General features: G+C 43.1%; 1 protein-coding gene across 2 annotated transcripts in view; it reads right to left on the reverse strand.

Moving 5' to 3' along the window:
* Positions 1-18,996, reverse strand: part of ACAD10 (acyl-CoA dehydrogenase family member 10) — a 56,414-nt gene that overhangs the window by 12,734 nt on the left and 24,684 nt on the right. Inside the window, exons 15-18 of one of the 2 annotated variants that reach the window (XM_075178460.1) lie at positions 15,748-15,885; positions 7,108-7,198; positions 5,323-5,481; positions 3,571-3,743 (exon numbers count right to left, since the gene is read on the reverse strand). In XM_075178460.1, the coding sequence (XP_075034561.1) occupies positions 3,571-3,743; positions 5,323-5,481; positions 7,108-7,198; positions 15,748-15,885 (561 nt within the window). The remainder of the gene's footprint in view (positions 1-3,570; positions 3,744-5,322; positions 5,482-7,107; positions 7,199-15,747; positions 15,886-18,996) is intronic. The other variant, XM_075178461.1, reaches the window with a different exon arrangement.

Consider the following 18,996-nt stretch of genomic DNA (forward strand, 5'->3'; position numbering starts at 1 on the left):
GACAGATTGTTGGGAGGGGCTGGGAATGACCCAGCGGTTTTGGTGCATGTTGGCACCAATGACCGAGTTAGAGGAAGAAGAGGTGTCCTAAAGAATGATTTCAGGGACATAGGTCGCAAACTTAAGGCAAGGACATCCAAGGTAGTATTTTCAGAAATACTACCTGTGCCACGCGCTAGTCCAGGGAGGCAGCGGGAGATTAGGGAGGTTAATGCGTGGCTAAAAGATTGGTGTAAGAAGGAGGGTTTTGGATTCTTAGAGCACTGGGCTGATTTCTCGGTCAGTTGCCATCTTTATTGTCGTGATGGATTGCACCTGAATGAGGAGGGGGCTGCAGTGCTAGGGGAGAGGATGGTTAGAAGGTTGGAGGAGATTTTAAACTAGGCTCCGGGGGGGAGGGGCAAGCAAGTATTTATGGGATAGACATTGAGAGTAGTAAGGAGGAATTTAACAAGAGTAAAGGGGGTGGAGAGGGGGGAAAGGGAAGCATAGCCGATAAGGAGCGGCCCTTTTTAAAGCAAAAAGAAATACCTAAGGGAGGCAATAGACTTAAGTGTATGCTTGCAAATGCAAGAAGCCTGACAGGTAAAATGGGGGAGTTAGAACTAGTAGCAATGAATGAGCAGTATGATATTATAGGTATTACTGAGACCTGGTGGGATGATACACATGAATGGGCAGTCAACTTGGAAGGCTATTCTCTCTTCAGGAGGGATAGGGTAAATAAAAGGGGAGGAGGAGTATGTCTTTATATTAAGCCAGAATTAAAACCAAGTATTCAGGAAGTTATATACGAGAATTTCGGTGATAATATAGAGGCATTGTGGGTGGAAATATCCAGCGGAGGAAAAAGTTCAGAGAAGTTTCTGATAGGGATATGCTATAAACCGCCAGATATTAGTACAATTGAGGAAGCCCAACTTCTACAGCAAATTGAAAAGGCTACACAACTAGGTCAAATTTTAATTATGGGGGATTTTAATTATCCGGACATTGATTGAAGTACTGAGACCTGCGGTACAGCTAGGGGAAATAGGTTTCTGAGCACGCTAAAAGACCATTACATGTCCCAATTAGTTGAGGAACCAACTAGGAACCGGACTATACTGGACCTAGTAATAACAAACAATGTAGACGTAATATCAAATATTCAAGTAAAGGAGCACTTGGGAAACAGTGATCATAATATGGTCTCATTTGAAATTAGTTTCCAGAAACAACAGTATAAGGGATCAACTAGGACTTTAAACTTTAAAAAGGCAAATTTTAATATGCTAAAGGAGTCTCTAAAGAGCATAGACTGGGACAAAGCCTTTGAAGGAAACAATACGGAAGAAATGTGGGCTGTCTTTAAAATGTTGTTGGAAACATACACGTATAAGTTCATTCCTATGGGAAATAAATGTAAAAGAATTAAGTCTAAACCAATGTGGCTAAATAAAAAGTTAAGGGAAGAAATGCAAAGGAAGAAGCGTGCATTTAAATTGTTTAAGTCTGAAGGGTCAGAGGAGTCCTTCCATAGGTACAAGGAATGTAATAAAACATGCAAAAAGGAAATTAGATTGGCTAAATTAGAAAATGAAAGGCACATTGCAAAAGAAAGTAAGACAAACCCCAAAAAGTTTTTTAAGTATATAAATGGCAAAAGGATTAAAAAAGATAATATAGGACCCCTAAGAAGTGAAATGGGTGAATTGAAAAATGATACTAAGGAAAAAGCAGAGATATTAAACACGTTCTTTTCTTCAGTATTTACCAGAGAGGAACAAATGGCAGGAGTAATACATAAAAATGGTAATGAAACCATGCCATTAATTAATACTTGGTTGTCAGAGGAAGAAGTTCAAAGGCGACTGAAGAATATTAAGATAAATAAAGCTCCAGGTCCAGATGGCATACACCCAAGGGTCCTTATGGAGTTAAACTCGGAAATAGCTAGACCGCTATTCTTAATTTTCAGAGATTCAATCTCATCAGGCTCAGTACCAAGGGATTGGCGAATAGCAGATGTGGTGCCATTGTTTAAAAAGGGGACGAGATCACAACCAGAGAATTATAGACCTGTAAGCCTGTCATCAATAGTGGGGAAACTACTGGAAGGTATTTTAAGGGACAGTATTCAGGATTACTTGGTACGCAATAAAATTATTAGTGGGAATCAACATGGATTTGTGAGGGATAGGTCATGTCAAACTAATCTAATTAGTTTCTACGAGGAAGTTAGTGGGAATTTAGACCAGGGCAGGACAGTAGATGTGGTCTACTTAGATTTTGCAAAGGCCTTTTATACAGTGCCACACAAGAGGTTGGTTTACAAAATAAGGGAACTGGGTCTAGAAATCAAAATTTATACTTGGATCGAAAACTGGTTAGAGAATAGGGAACAGAGAGTTGTGATAAATGGAACATTTTCTAATTGGTCAAAGGTCTTAAGTGGAGTACCTCAAGGTTCCGTGCTGGGACCACTCCTTTTTAATATATTTATTAAATGACCTTGGTGATGGTTTAGAGAGTAAAGTTTCTATTTTTGCAGATGACACTAAACTCTGTAAGGTAATAAAATCAGAGCAAGATGTAGCTTCTCTACAGAGGGACTTAAATAAACTGGAGGATTGGGTGGCTAAATGGAATATGAGGTTTAACACAGATAAATGTAAGGTTATGCATTCAGGGATCAAAAACAAGAACGCAATCTATAAATTAAATGGAATTAATTTGGGAGAATCTATAATGGAAAAGGATTTGGGAGTGCTCGTAGACAGTAGACTTAGCAATAGTGCTCAATGTCAAGCAGCAGCTGCAAGGGCAAACAAAGTATTGGCATGCATAAAAAGGGGCATAGATGCAAGGGAAGACAGTGTAATTTTGCCACTGTATAAATCGTTGGTAAAACCTCATCTTGAATATGCAGTACAGTTCTGGGCACCACTCTATAAAAAAGATAATTTGGAACTAGAAACGGTTCAGAGAAGGGCGACAAAATTGATAAAGGGTATGGAGTCATTAAGTTATGAGGAAAGGTTAGCCAGTTTAGGCATGTTTACTTTAGAAAAGAGGCGTCTAAGGGGAGATATGATTACTATGTACAAATACATTAAGGGTCAATACAGAGAGCTTTCATGGGAACTTTTTACCCCAAGGACCATACACAGGACACGTGGTCATCCCCTAAGGTTAGAGGAGAGGAAATTTCACAACCAGCAAAGGAAGGGGTTCTTTACAGTAAGGGCAGTAAAGATATGGAATTCATTGCCAGGGAAGGTTGTGATGGCAGATTCAATAGATATGTTTAAGAAAGGGTTAGACAAATTTTTAGCGGAAAGGTGTATCCAGAGATACGACCGTTAATTTAAAATAAAGGATAGTAGTGGATATAGGGTAAAAATTGGATTGCAATATTGAGTCTGGGGGGATTTTTCAAAATTGAAACAGATGGGCGGTTGCTTACTCTGGATTAATTTCAAATATAAGTGCAGGATCGCAGGAGATCCAAAATAGGTTGAACTTGATGGACTGGTGTCTTTTTTCAACCTTATCAACTATGTTACTATGTATGTTACATTTACTTACCCTCTGTTTCATGAGTGTTAAAGACCTCTCTGCATGTCCAATAAGCCTCATGCAGTGATGTATTCTCCCTGGACCTAGTCTGCCTTGTGCAATTTCAAATCCTCTTCCTCTACCCAGCAGTATATTTTCCTTAGGAACACGTACATTGTCAAAGCGTAATTCTCCATGTCCACCTGTTGGACAGAAACACACAAAGTCAATACTTCCAATTTGCCCAATACAATACTTTCACATACTTTTAGGCAACTGAATCGGATACTTTAGTGGTGCCCAGAGTTACAGAAATATGCATGGCTGTGCCACCATTCACCGATCTAAAGAATCTGCAAACTGGCCGCCGTCTGGCAACAGCAAAGGTGACTGGCACACTTGCCATCTTCTCTGTCGTTACATACTCTGACAGACCAACGAATGCTTGGTTATGGATCTGAATAACCCTGGAACACCAAGAGAGCAGGAGGATAGGAAGTGAACTTTCTCTTCACTGCCAAGTTGCTATCAGGTTGCAGAGAGCCCAAAGATTTCTGAAAAACAGGGTCCCTCGTCCAACCCAACACACATTCAAGGGACTATAACACAGAGTCCCCTCCCTGGTGGCTAGTTTCTAAAGCAGAATCCATTTTGGTGGCAACTATACAAAACGGCCCTTCAATGCATGGCTATCATACAGCAGACTTTTGGCCATGTTTTAATTTCTCCATAATGGACTCAACAAACAACGTGCTGCTTATTTGCTGGCACTAATCGCAGCTCCCTCCTATACAGCCCTTATGGTGGCCCTGTTTCACTGAACAGATGCTGGAGCAGGAAGGTTGGGGTGGTTGGCAAGTGGGGTAAAAAGACGTATAATTTGTGCAATACATAACTGGCACCTGGAGGGTATCTGTGCATGTATTGGGGTATTTGACAGCAATATATGTCTGGCAAAGTGAGGGTATTTTTATGTCTTCTATATTTCTCTCTTCTCGCTATTTCTGTGCAATATATGTCTAAGCAATGGAGGTAGAATCTACACAATGTATGTTGTGACAAAGTCATTGAATTTAGTGTTTGATGGCAGATATATTTCATCTAAGTTCCTAACCTACTTGTCTTAAAACCCCAAGAAAATGTGCATTGTGTGTTAACTACTGACCGGCACTGGGGGGGAAGTCATCTCTGTGCAGTGTATGACCGGCATTGGGGGGAAGTCATCTCTGTGCAGTGTATGACCGGCATTGGGGGGAAGTCATCTCTGTGCAGTGTATGATCGGCATTGGGGGGAAGTCATCTCTGTGCAGTGTATGACCGGCATTGGGGGGGGAAGTCATCTCTGTGCAGTGTATGACCGGCAATGGGGGGGGAAGTCATCTCTGTACAGTGTATGACTGGCATTGGGGGGAGGGGGGGGGGATCATCTCTGTGCAATGTATGACTGGCATTGGGGGGGGTCATCTCTGTGCAGTGTATGACCGGCATGGGGGGGGGGGGGGGGTCATCGCTGTGCAGTGTATGACCAGCATTGGGTGGTCATCGCTGTGCAGTGTACGATTTGCAACGTGGTGTTTTGTTGCGCAATACATGGCTGGGAATTATAGGGATTAGCTGTCAATGTGGGAGTTCCTGAAATGAAGCATCAAATAACTATTTCAAGTAGCTCTCTGATCAGGTTCTTTTGATTTTATCACCAATTGTCTAGTTCACCTGCTCTTGCAAGCTCCCTAAAATTTAAAATAGTGCTTCTAAACCATTAACAGATACTGCAATTGATACCTGGAGCATCATCTAATCCATAGACAGTAAGTGGCCTCAGAATCGTCACTCCAGGAGTGTCCATGGGAACTAGGATCATTGTCTGCTGTTTATGGCGAGGTGCATCTAGGTCTGTCTTTCCCATAAAGATGCAGATTTTACAGCGTTGATCCAGTGCACCTGTAAAGAAGGCTAGTATCAAATTAATGAAACTTAAAAAAAAAAAGAAAAATAAGATTTTCCATACCAGGTTAGAACGCGTAGCTACACTGCAAATGAATACAGTGGATGCATTAATTGCATGGTATGTTAATGTCTGGTATGCTATGAAGCAACTTCATACTAATGAATGTATTCCTGTAGATTGGGCAATTTCATCACTCGGCGTTTGGGCCTGAAATAACTAGGAATCCCTATTAAAATAGATTGTGGTTATGGCTTCGTCCTGTGCCTCACATTATTTTTAGTACTATATGGAGGAAATTAAATTACTAGTAAAGTATCGTCAAAGCTTCACAAGATCAGACTCAGTGGGATATAGAGGTACGAACAATAATCTGTAAGAGGCGCACATAATTCGATGCTCCGATGGGACTTGAATTGAATTGAATTCCCCCCTATAGGTCATATCCAAATGTACAATACAAATGAATGGTGGACCAATGAGATCTGAGGAGCTTAAACAGTATATCTATCTCCTATACTAGGCTTTCCAACTCCAGTTCACAATGCATGATTTCAATCTCTTCTTGCTGGAGCACAGGTTTATTAATTGCTGACACTTTTAAAAAGATCCATAGGTAATACTAGTTATTGGAAAACATGCACTGTTAGAGCTCCCTGGGGACTGAATTTGGGAAGCCCTGTCCTATACATATCCAATTCTTACAACTCTAACCAACTGAACCAGGTAGATGTGTCCTCTGCATTACGATCTCATGTGGATGTAATAACGTCCTCCATAGACATATAAAAGTCGAGTCTATCAAACCAATCTAACAGATAGAGATGGGAGGTTTCCATTTGACTAGAACAGCTTCAGTGCATTGTGAAAGGGTCTCAAAAGGGATTTTTTAAATCTAGAGATAAGATTAGTCATGTTTAAGATCCAGAACTCAGGACCAGCCTGCACACCTTCTCCCAGTATATAATTTACTACAAGTTTACCCACCCCCTACCCTGCGGAAAAAAACTGTATAATATAGATGTAGATAAATACAATGGATTGTAGCCTATGTAACGTTGTCAAACATCATTAACTATTCGATGTGCATGTATTCGGTTAAGGAAACAGCTCTTTTAAGATATATATGCACCATTACTACTAAGATTCTGCATGCTTATGTGCGATGGCCGTTCCTGTGACCAACAGATTAAAGTGCACACTTTAATCCATCCCTGGGCTCTCCTGCATCGACCGTAGCTTCCTGCAACTGTGCTATGCCCAGTAGTCCTGCAGCAACTTCACAATATACAAGAAGTGTTTCCAGGTGCTGGTGAAAGCGCAAGATGGTGGCAACAAATTCCCTCCTAAAACTGGGGTGTTGTGCCACCGACACTCAGTCAGTGAATGGGTCTGGTTTGGCCAAGTGGCCCTAGTAGGATTAGTAAGTGTCAATTAGTTAACTAGCAATACCCCATAAATCGAGCTGTGTCAATGTGGTACAGCCAGTCCATCCTGTCACAACAATCAAATGCATTTTGATGATGTGTGCCAGAAAAGCCTGTTAACTAATATGTGATCATCCAAAGACATTTCCACATTGATAAATGGACAGTGCCCATAGTTTTCCTTTAAATTCATACCTGACGTCCACCACTTATGACCATTAATAATGTAGGAGTTCTCATCTTCTTTGATTGATGATTCAATGTTGGTGGCATCAGAAGAGGCAACCTATAGCAGAATGGAAAACAGGGGCATTTGTTTTTTTACTATGCTTGATGAAAATCCATGTTACGTAGTCAATGTTGGAAGCCTTGCAACATCCCACTGCAACAATTTTATTGTAAGCTAGAAAATAACATTCACATATATGTGAATAGCTTATCAATATTATTATTATTGCTTTGAAGGAACAAGTAAATAAATCCATACACATACTAAAAGGTGCTTTACAGCTTAAGAAGACTAAGGGAACACTAACTTTAAAAATGTTCTCTGCTTAATTGTGCCTAGCATAGGGAAATGTATACTGGACATAGAAAGAGGGGATAACTTAAAACTCTGTTCTCGTCATAATTTCAGACCATTCTGAACCTGAATACACTGGCTAATCATACCATACACTACCCCTAATGATGACCCCCATATCCTTTGTCATCAGACCTTGTCTTCAAAATATTGTATTATGAGAGACCATATCTCAATTAAATTGACAGGAGAGCTCCGTGAAAAAAATATATGGATTATGGGTAAGAGAAAGCAAATAAAAGAACAGCACTTAACGGTGACCTTAGCAAGCAAAGTGACTAGCTTCTTCATAGAAAGTCAAGAATATTATCCTCTCTAGATACAATGGTCTCTCCCTCTAATACAGTGGATCCCAAACATTCTCAGTTCGAGGCACCCTTAGGGTCTCCATAATTTTTTCAAGGCACCCCTAAGCCAAAATAATTACCAAATACTCCCACGCCTTGCTTACCACCAGCCCTGGCCGCGGCACCCCTGTGAGATCGCTGCACCACCCCAAGGAGCCGCGGCACACAGTTTGGGAACCACTGCTCTAAATAAATAAATTATATATATATATATATATATATATATATATATATATATATATATATATATATATATATACACACACATATATATATATATATGTATGTGTATGTGTGTGTGTGTGTATATATACTTCCCGACGTAAGCGCCCTTTTTAATGTATGTTGCACATTGGTCCTATTTGTCCTTGACTGCCGTTTCAAATGATTTTATACACTTGTACACATTTCATTAATTTAAAGAAGCGCCCTTTTTTTCTCTCACTATTTTCTAGTTTTTTGGGAGTTGACCACTCCCTACAAAAGGTGCTGCAGGCTTTATAAGATGGAGGTTCAGGGGAAGGTTTTAAATGGAACACCCTGAATGTAAATTTGTATCACTAGCTTAGGGACTCACCTACAGGAGATGCCTTGACGTCCGGCAGGTGAGCTTAACCCCAATATAGCTATATTGTGCACAAAATTCTCCTTTATGTTTATGCTGACACAGTGATTTTTAAATTCTGTTTGTTTCTGAGCGCCGGACAACATTTTTCTTTTATTTGCACTTGCACATTGGTCCTATTTGTCCTTGGCTGCCGTTTCAAATGATTTTATACACATTTCATTAATTTAAAGAAGCGCCCTTTTTTTCTTTCACTAATATATATATATATATATATATATATATATATATATATATATATATATATATATATATATATATATATATATATATATATATATATACACACACACACACACACACACACACACACACAAGTTAACCTGTGCATGATACTCATGCATTCTGGTCACATCAAGCTACTTAAGGTCTTAAAAAGGTTCTTGTCATGCATTTGGGCCTAGCCCAGGCCTCCTCAGGGGAAGAGCGTTACTTCCCGACTTAAGCGCCCTTTTTAATGTATGTTCATGAGGTAAAATTACATCATGGAAATGAGTTTGACCCCTCAACTCGTAAATTTAGCCTTTACTCGTAAATTTAGCCTTTACTACCCCCTCCCACGGGGGGAAGGGGGGGGTGATGGAAGTTAACTAACTTCACTATTCTAATTTTTTTGTCAAATAATGTCAGTATACCAAATTTCAGGTCAATTGGATGAGTCCTTTCTGAGAAAATAGTTTTTTCCACACACACACACTAACACACGCCGCTAGGCTTTTAATTTTATATATTAGATAATGCTAAGAATTTAGTAGGTCAGTGTATAACTCCGCCCAGCAGGTGGCGCTGCAGCTTTTTTTTTTTTAACACACGCCGCTAGGCTTTTATATTATATATATATATATATTTTATATGAAACACTGCCATAATAGAAAAGGGTAAATATTTAGCTTGTACTGAGTATATATATATATATATATATATATATATATATATATATATATATATATATATATATAAAAACATGTTTCAGATGTGGGAATGTACTTCATTTACTCCAAAGGATGTATATTGCAAAAAATATGATTTTTTTTGGACTTATGTGAATAATTTTCGGAATCCAATGGCGGACACTGGAACATTGAGGTATAGCAAGTGATAGCTATAGCCTTAGTTATTTTCCAATTTACAACTGAAATTGAAACTCCTCCCCTTCTATACTCCATTGGTTGCTTTTTAACCCCTCACAGCTTGTGTAACAAAGCCCCAAAGAACAGAAACAGAAGTACCAAACAAGAGAAAGAGGCGAAAAAACAACACGTTCTCCCTTAAAATACAGAATCCTGACAAGGAAACAGTGAAAAGAAAAAAAAAGAAAAAAAAAAGAAAAAAAAAGAATCAGAACAGGAACAAAAAAATGTGTAAAGGGTCCCCCATTGGATTCAGAGAAAAGGATTTAGCGTACGTACAGAAAACCTATTTTCTCTTACATTCATGGAGGCCCTGGAATACTGAGGACGTCCCAAAACTGTCACTAATGGAGGGTACACTCAGAAGTCGTGGTGCACAGCACCTTATGTCCAAAACTGGCACACAAAAGTATTAAACCTTTAGAACTTTGCTAAGGTGTGCACTGAAGACCAGGGGGTAAATATATGATGTTCCAATTTCTGCAAGTTGCCGGAAATCTGCGACTTTGCAGGGAAAATTTAAAGCGGCGATGGCTTGTAAAAGCAAGTTTGCCTTTACAAGCCATTGCCCCTTTAAATTTTCACTGCAAAGTCGCCAATTTCCGGCGACTTGCAGAAATCGGAGAATCATACATTTACCCCCAGGTGGTTATTTGAAGCATCAATTAACTATTTTCAGTAGCGGGAACAGCTGTTCAGTGAAGGCCCTTTGCTGCGCCATCCAAAAAGCACCCACAGATCTAATGGATTGTGCCCTCACATTTTCAGGGACAGATTATCCTGGTGAAATACCACAGTAATACACCTGCTATTAATCTGACTAGAGACTGGCCAGCATCTCTTGTGTCCGTTCTAGAGGACCAACACGTCATATCAAATCCCTGGTCCTCTCCACATAGGTTCTCAAGGTCCTAACCACATCCACAGACCAGAGAGCATTCTTCCTCTGGAGACTTATCCTGGTGTAAAGAGGTAATCACAATTTCCTGATTCAGGTGGAACCTAGATTCCACCTTGGGCTTAAATAAAGGCTTAGCCCTAAGCTATGCTCTGTCCTTATGAAAGATGACGAACGAAGATCTAAAACACAAATCACCCACCTCTGAAACTCTTTTGGCAAAATAGATAGCCAATAGGAAAACTGTCTTCCAGGTAAGTAATCTAGTAATTCCACCGAGCCGACTGATTCAAAAGGAGGGTGTTGCAAGGCTGTCGGAATCAGACGCATCAGAAGGAGATCCCACAGATACACTGGGAGGGTGTATGGAGGCTGTACTTACATCACTCCCTGTAAGAAAGTCTGCACCTCAGGTAGAAAAGCCAGTTTTCTATGAAAACTCTGAACCTTCAACAAACTGAGTTTTACCCCCCCTTCCAGACCGTCCTGCAGAAATTGTAGTGATTGGTACAGCTTGAAAGATGACATAAAAAGCCTCTTCAATTCAAACCAGAAGATGTAAATCTTCCAGACTCAGTGAAAATTCCTGGCCAACACAAGCTTGTGAGCCTTCACCATGGTCTGAATGGCACCATGACACCACGCTGGAACACTCTGCCATGCTGAGGGTTACAGAGTACCAAGACCCCTGGGCCAATCAAGTGCTTCAGGAATCACCGGAACACCCTCTCTATTTACCTTTTTTTTTTTTAGCACCCACAGAAGCATGGATATCGGTGGGAACAGGTATACGAGATGGAAGTCCATGAAACAGACACTCTTATGGATCCCTTGTCCTAGGGCAGACGTGGTCCACCTTGTAGTTCAACCAAGACGCCACACACCAGCTGCCGGAATATCTCTGGGTGAAGACACAAAGGCTGCCTGCTGATGAAGCTGGCCTTCCAGTTCTATATGCCTGGGACAAAAACTGCCGAAATGGCCAGAACATACTGCTCTACCCAACTGAAAAATTTGGCAATCTCCATCATGGCTAGGTTCTCTCTGTGCCCCCCTGGTGATTTATATATGCCACCACTGTGGCATTGTCGGATTAAACTTTCATGGTCCTTCCTCACAAAAATGTTGGCCTGCAACATTTGAAAAACCGTACATTCACTTAATGTTCCAACACACTGACAATGTTTGGAGTCCTCCAGAGTCCAAATCCCTGAAACCAGTGCTGGAATGCCACAGCCCAGCAGCCTCAAAGACTAGCATCTGTAGTCCCCAATGTTCACTCCAGATGACGAAAAGGCACCAGCCACCAGCAAAGCGAAACTCTCGCCTCCAGCGACAGACTGAAAGTCTGCTTGGTCAAGAGCTGGTGGGAGACCAATTGAAGCTGAAACCCATGTGAATGAAACAAACTGCATTGCTTCGAAATTGGACACCACCTTTTACAGACCTTTATGCCCAGGTGAACCAACACCTGCCTGTGAGCTAACAGGGGCTCAGGAAGATCATCTGGGAAGGTCTCAGGTTGGACTTGCTGGAGTTGATAACCCATCCAAGTGATTCTAACTCTTGGGTCATCATTTGAACTTGGGACTGAAGCAAGGCCAGGGAACTCGCCTTGATCAACCAATCATCAATGTACGGAATGACCATCACGCCTCTAGATCCGAGTAGGGCCGCCATCACTGCCATGATCTTGGTGAATACTTTCTGTGCTGACACCAGACCTAATGGCAGGGCCTGAACCTGATAATAGTGAGACAGAACAGTAAATTTGAGAAGGCATTAATGATCTTCCCAGATCGGAACATACAGGCCCATGGACACCATGAACCTGTCATATTCCATGCTGTTGATGACCAACCTTAAAAACTCGATCTTGAACTTGTCCACTCACAACTACACATTTGTAATTTCAGGTTCAGAATAGGTCGGAAGGAATTGTCTGACTTCTGGACCATGAAGAGGTGTGAGTAAAAACCCAAGTCCTTTTAGTTTTCTGGAACAGGAATAACTAGTTGTGCCGAAATGAGGGACTGAATGTCCTCTCATAGGGTCACATGCTCTTCAATGCTTCTAGGAAGACCTATGATGAAGAAGCATCTGGTAGGGAATGCCTGGAGATCTATTATGCACCCAGGTGTCTGTGGTGGAACAGAACTACTGGTTCCAGCAGAGAAGAAGACTGGCTCCAACCATGGAAGCCTCTAGGAGGGCAGCCTGTCTGCCATGCTGATTGCTTGTCAGAGAGCTTAGATGCTGGACATCTCGAAGTCCAGGCCTGTATGCATTTCTGCATCCCTTCCTAGGGATCGGAGGACTGACTTGGGTCGAAAGGAACAACACTTGGACCTAAGGTGGATTTAACAGGAAGAAAAGAGCTTTTCTCCCTTATGACCCGTGTAATGATATTATCCAGCTCAGGATCAAAATGACCTCTCCAGAGTAACAAAGGGATTCAATTCCAGAATCATCTTCCCTGCTGCTCCTCACTTATGGAATTCCCTACCATGCCCAATCAGACTTTCCCACAGCCTTTAAATCTTTAGACATTCTCTAAAAATTCATCTCTTTTTTAAAGCTTACCTTATCCCCAATTATACTATTCACCCTAATACACTCTCACAGCTGTCTCAATCACCACTCTAAGCCACACTTGCACCTCTTGTTTCAGCTTTGCCCTCTTCCACTTTGAATGTAAGCTCTCTAATGAGCAGGGTCCTCCATATCCTTTGCTTTCATGTCTGTATTTATTTTGTCTGCCTTATATGTCATTGTTTTATGTATTTTCTGTTTTCCCTACTGTACAGCGCTGTGGAATTCTGTGGTGCCTTACAAATCTACAATCATAATAATAATCCTCTTGGACAACGCCATCCAGGTCCACAGCCATAGGGCACAACATGCTGCAAAGGCGGAGGCTGAAATCCTAGCCCTAATGAGCCCCATATCATGGCAGCTTCTTCCAAATACCCAGGCCTCACAGATATGATAAATCAAGTTGATTAAATTCAATCTGGGTCTGTTAGACACCAGGCCCTCCGCTAACTGTTCTGCCCATATTTCCACGGCCTTAGACGAAAGCTGAAGCTAAACTGAGAAGCCCCCCACCACTGTGTAAATGGTCTTAAGGGTGGCTTCAATTTCCTATTCATGCTGTTCTTGAAGGTAGCAACATTAGGAATAGAGACAGCTTCAAGGTCAGATCCCTCTGCCACTTCACCTTACACTTCCAAGATCCAGATGTGGTGGTAGAAGTCAGAATTCTCTCCAAGGAAGAGGATACCTGAACTAAGCCCTGCACTGACCTAGTCAGGTCCTAAGTCCAACCGGCCTGGACTTGGGACAGATGGCTACCGTTCAAAGGACGGCCTCCTTAGACAGCTAGTGCCTAGTAAAGGAATGTTATGCAGACCTGACCTCCTCCTGGACACCTATACTAGCTAGGGAACAGAGAACCCCTCTAGCCGGTAATGGTGTCAGTGGATTGTACCGCGTCTCCTAAGCCGCTCCGCAAAGAAACTACAATTGTTGGCGCATGTCCGGTGTCGGTCCCGGCCCAAAGGCACAGGAATCCCATGCAGTTCCTACTTGCAGCGATAATGGCTAGTCTCTCCCCCCCCCCTCCCAGTAGGTGATGCTATGGTGGGAGTGGGCTGCTTGCAGTAGGAGGAGCCACTCCAGGCATCCACAGAGGTGGATATGGGATGCAATTTTGTCAGGCGCAGTCCCCGCACCTTCACTCGGTGCCGGGGACGGACGCCTGATTCCGACTCCTCGTGTCAACAAATGACGCACAGCCGCCCAGCGCATGTGCGGAAAAGCGCATCCTATTGCCTAGCAACGCTATTCTCCTCACCTGACCCCCGTCCTCCTATCAGCCTCCAGTGCTCCCTTTATCAGATAGTCTCTGGCACCATTAGGGTGCCAGAGTATCGTGGTATGGTTCCCCTGCTCCAGCGTTTAACAGTGTCCAGCCGTTTCCTGATTGACTCCTTGGCTCCCGACCTGGCTTGTCTGACCTTCCCTGTGGATCTCCCTTTGGCATTATTCATTCCCTTGGCTTTGACCCTGGACCGTCTGACCACGCTTTTGTTCGCCTTTTCTGTACTGCGCTTCCAGCCCGGCTTGACCACGGATTGCCTTACTACGTTTCTGCCTGACCCCAATAGCGTCCAACCTCTGGTCTGCCCAGTATCTTTTACCAGCACCACTTCACTGGTGGCTAGCCTGGAGGGCCGCGACCTGCGTGCTCCTGCAGCGAATTCCAAACTTCCTCGCGGGGGTCCCTGGTGAAAACCAGGAGTACGTTTAGACTCCGCGCCTCCAGGTTAGCAGTGTCAATACCAGTAAGTGGCCTCAGCATTTTGAACCGTGACAAATTTACAATAGCAAAAAGTGCATAATATCAAATCAAATAAAAATTAGTTAAAACATGATAATGCAGCCATCCAAAATGCACCTGGCCTCCAGTGGACCCTTAACAGTACTTAGTTAGAAAGCAGCCAGTGTGGAATAGATGGTGGGGAGATTCATTTTCATCCATAAATTTTAAAGTGATTAAGGTGTTCCGTTGTCCTCAATGGATGTAAGAGAAATCATATTTTAGTGTAATGTAGTATAGTGCCACTGGAGGTCTGACAACATTTGGTTGTATATGTGTCCCATGGCCCAGCACCCACCATTTCAAATTAACCTGTCAAAAATTAACAGGTTATTTGCTTAAACTTAATTACTGTATCCTTAATTGATTTCTGGGCAGTTGTTGTAGTGTGTTATATAAGCAGTGAGACAAATTGGCTGTTCAGGTAATATTATTTGTTTTACGAAACATGACGACATAAATTACACTATGGGGTAAATGTATCATACCCCGGTTTTTTCAACTCGCCGGGAATCGGCGAGTTCCAATGATTAAGACCAATTTACTGTAATGGGTGTAATAATACCCCCTATAGTGCAATAAATGAGTGAAAAGGACCAGTAGACAGAAACACTCGGTCCAGCAGTCCTTTCTCACCTGATGCTGCCTACTCCTTTCTGTTCCTCTCAGCTTCTAAATGGCCAATCAGGAGTTGGCAACTTGCACTTCATGTAATTTTATTTCATATGGGAGTCTAAGCTAGTATCGACTACCCCCTTGTATCAGTAACCATGCCCCAGCCACTTGTAGGTCAAACATGATGGTGAGAAATGCTCATCTGCCACCTGGCAGCCCACTATGGATTTTAAAGCCACAAAAGAAACTTTAATACCTGTGGTTCAGTCATTGCAAAACAGGACCTGATCTCCCCTTCTAATAATGGCTTCAGCCACCGTTCCTTCTGTTCCTCTGTTCCATAGCGAACTAGCACCTCCATGTTTCCCGTGTCTGGAGCCGCACAATTAAATATCTAAATATTTTAGAAACAATAGTGTTACTCGAAAAGAAAATACTGTGAACACAATAATTGAAAAGAAAACCATATAAGAATCACATTCAAAGGGATATAAAAAACAAAAAGAGGATTTATGTACTCACGTTAAATTCGTTTCTCTGATTCCGTCTGGGGGACACTGCTTACCATGGGTTGTGGAGGGGAGCTTGGGAGTTGGCACCTAACTAGTTAAACTTTAGTACTGCCAACAGACCCCTCCCCTCTACAATCCCCCTGCCCCCTCTTGTTCAGTTAATTAAAAAGCCCAAGGAGTAAAGGCCAGTCAAACAAGAGCACACAGAAGAAAAGCAGAAGGAAGGGATCGCAGTGTACCCCAGACAGAATCAGAGAAACGGATTTAACGCGAGTACATAAATCCTCTTTTCTCTTTCATCCAGTCTGGGGGACACTGCTTACCATGGTGACGTTCTAAAGCAGCCCCCTTAGGGTGGGACTACTCTGAAAATCCCGCTCGTAAAGCACTACGAGCGAAATTTGCATCAGTGGATGCAAATACATTAAACTGGTAAAATTTTGTAAATGTATGGACAGAAGACCAGGTGGCTGCCCTGCAAAGCTGGTCTGCAGAAGCCCCATTTCTTGCTGCCCACGACGCCCCTACCGATCTGGTGGAATGGGCGGTTAGTCTCTCCGGCACAGGATAGTTAGCCCTTATGTAAGCCTGTTTAATGGTTGCCGTAATCCATCTTGCAATGGACTGTTTAGAGGCTGGCCAGCCTCTCTAATTGGCATCATAAAGAACAAATAGAGAATCGGTACATCTAATCAGAGAAGTTTTTTTGACATAAATGCGTAGAGCCCTAACCACATCTAACTTTTCCATAGATTGTTGATCCGAATGGGAAGTAGATGAAAAGACCGGAACTACAATTTCCTGGTTCAGGTGAAAGGCCGAAACTACCTTAGGAACGAAGGAAGGAAGGGTTCTCAACACCGCTCTGTCGTTGTGGAAAACCAAATATGGTTCCCGGCAAGACAGAGCTCCTAGTTCCGACACCCTACGCGCAGATGCAATAGCCAAAAGAAAGAGGACCTTCCAGGTCAACCACTTCAAGTCTGCGCCAATTAAAGGTTCAAAAGGAGGTCCTTTAAGCATATCCAGCACCAGGTTAAAATCCCATGATACTGTAGGCGGAACATAGGGAGGTTGAATATGCAGGACTCCCTGAAGGAAAGTCCCGATATCTGGTAAATCCGCTAGTTTCAGATGAAAAAATACTGAAAGAGCCGATACCTGAACTTTAAGGGAACCTAATCGAAGCCCTGCCTCCAGGCCATTCTGAAGGAAAGCCAACAAGCGAGGGAGACGAAAGGAAGACGAGGGACATGTCCTATTTTCGCACCATCTGATGTAAGCTCTCCAAATCCTATGATATATGCGAGCTGAAACTGGCTTTCTGGCTCGCATTAAAGTGTCTACTACTCTGGGGGAAAAACCTCTAGCCCTCCAGAGGCTGGCTTCAGCAGCCATGCCGTTAAACTGAGCGGAGGTAAATTCTGGTGACGGAAGGGACCCTGCAGAAGCAGGTCGTCTCGAGATGGAAGAGGAATTCCTCGTCCTTCCGCCATAGAGATTATGTCCGCGTACCAGACTCGGCGCGGCCATGAGGGAGCTATCAGAATTACTGGCAGACCCCCCTGTCTTACTCGAGGAAGCATGGGAATCGGAGGAAATAGGTATCCCAACCTGAATTCCCATGACATCGTCATGACGTCCACTGCCACCGTTAAGGGGTCTCTTGCCCTTGCGCAGAACCTGTGAACCTTTCTGTTGTGTCTGGAGGCCATGAGATCTAGGTCCGGAAGACCCCACCTCTGAACCAGGGACTGGAAAACTTCCGGATGGAGTGACCACTCCCCCGGCATCATCTGGTTTCGACTTAAGTAGTCGGCCTCCCAATTTCTTACTCCTGGAATGAAAACTGCGGAGATGGCAGGGACATATTGTTCTGCCCAAACCAAAATTTGAGCGGCAATCTTCATTGCAGCTACACTCTTGGTTCCTCCCTGTCTGTTGACATATGCCACGGCTGTATCATTGTCGGACTGGACTCTGACCGGGTGGTTCTGGAGGAGGGACTGGGCCCCCCGGAGCGCTAAAAGAATAGCCTTCAGCTCCAGCACATTGATAGATAAGGCTGCTTCCTGAACCGTCCAAAGTCCCTGGAGTCGGAGGTGCAGGATTACCGCCCCCCAACCTTTTAGGCTGGCGTCCGTCGTGGCTATGATCCATGAGCATGGAGCGAAGGACCTGCCTACCCTCAAGTGATCCAGGACTAGCCACCACTGGAGCGATTCTATCGTCCTTGGGGATAGAGATATTTTCTGGAGATCCAAGCGTAGGTGGGATCCCGACAATTTACTTAATAGATCCCACTGAAAACATCAGGAATGAGCTCGACCGAATGGAAGGGTCTTGAAGGAGGCTACCATCTTTCCCAGCAACCGCATGCACAAGTGCATTGAGGGGCTGGGAGAAGTCAAGACCTGAGTTGTTATACTCTGAATAGAACTGATCTTCTCGACGGGCAGGAATACCTTTTGCTGACTGGTGTCCATAATGAGCCCTAGGAAAACCATGCGTTGACACGGGATCATCTGAGATTTCCTTAGGTTTATTAGCCATCCATGGCCCTCGAGAACTGCCAAGGAGAGGGATAAGTGATGCCTTAAGCCAGTCTCCGAGGAAGATTTGATGAGCAGGTCGTCCAAATAAGGCACTACCTGAACTCCCTGTAGGTGAAGACATGCTGCCACAACTGACATGATCTTCGTAAAAACCCTCGGCGCTGTGGAGAGGCCGAATGGGAGGGCCCGAATCTGATAGTGGGAGGATCCCACTGTGAATCTCAGGAGTGATTGATGGTGGATCCAAATGGGAACGTGGAGGTAAGCGTCCTTTATATCTATAGACGCCAAAAACTGATTCTTCTCTAAGCCGTTTATCACTGACCTCAGGTATTCCATCCGAAACTTGTCCACCCTTAAGTGCACATTGAGGCCTTTTAAGTTTAAGATGGGCCGAAAGGAGCCGTCCGGCTTCTTGACCAGAAACAGGTTTGAATA

This window comes from Mixophyes fleayi, chromosome 1, assembly GCF_038048845.1.
Source record: "Mixophyes fleayi isolate aMixFle1 chromosome 1, aMixFle1.hap1, whole genome shotgun sequence".
In the NCBI taxonomy this organism is placed as follows: Eukaryota; Metazoa; Chordata; class Amphibia; order Anura; family Limnodynastidae; genus Mixophyes; species Mixophyes fleayi.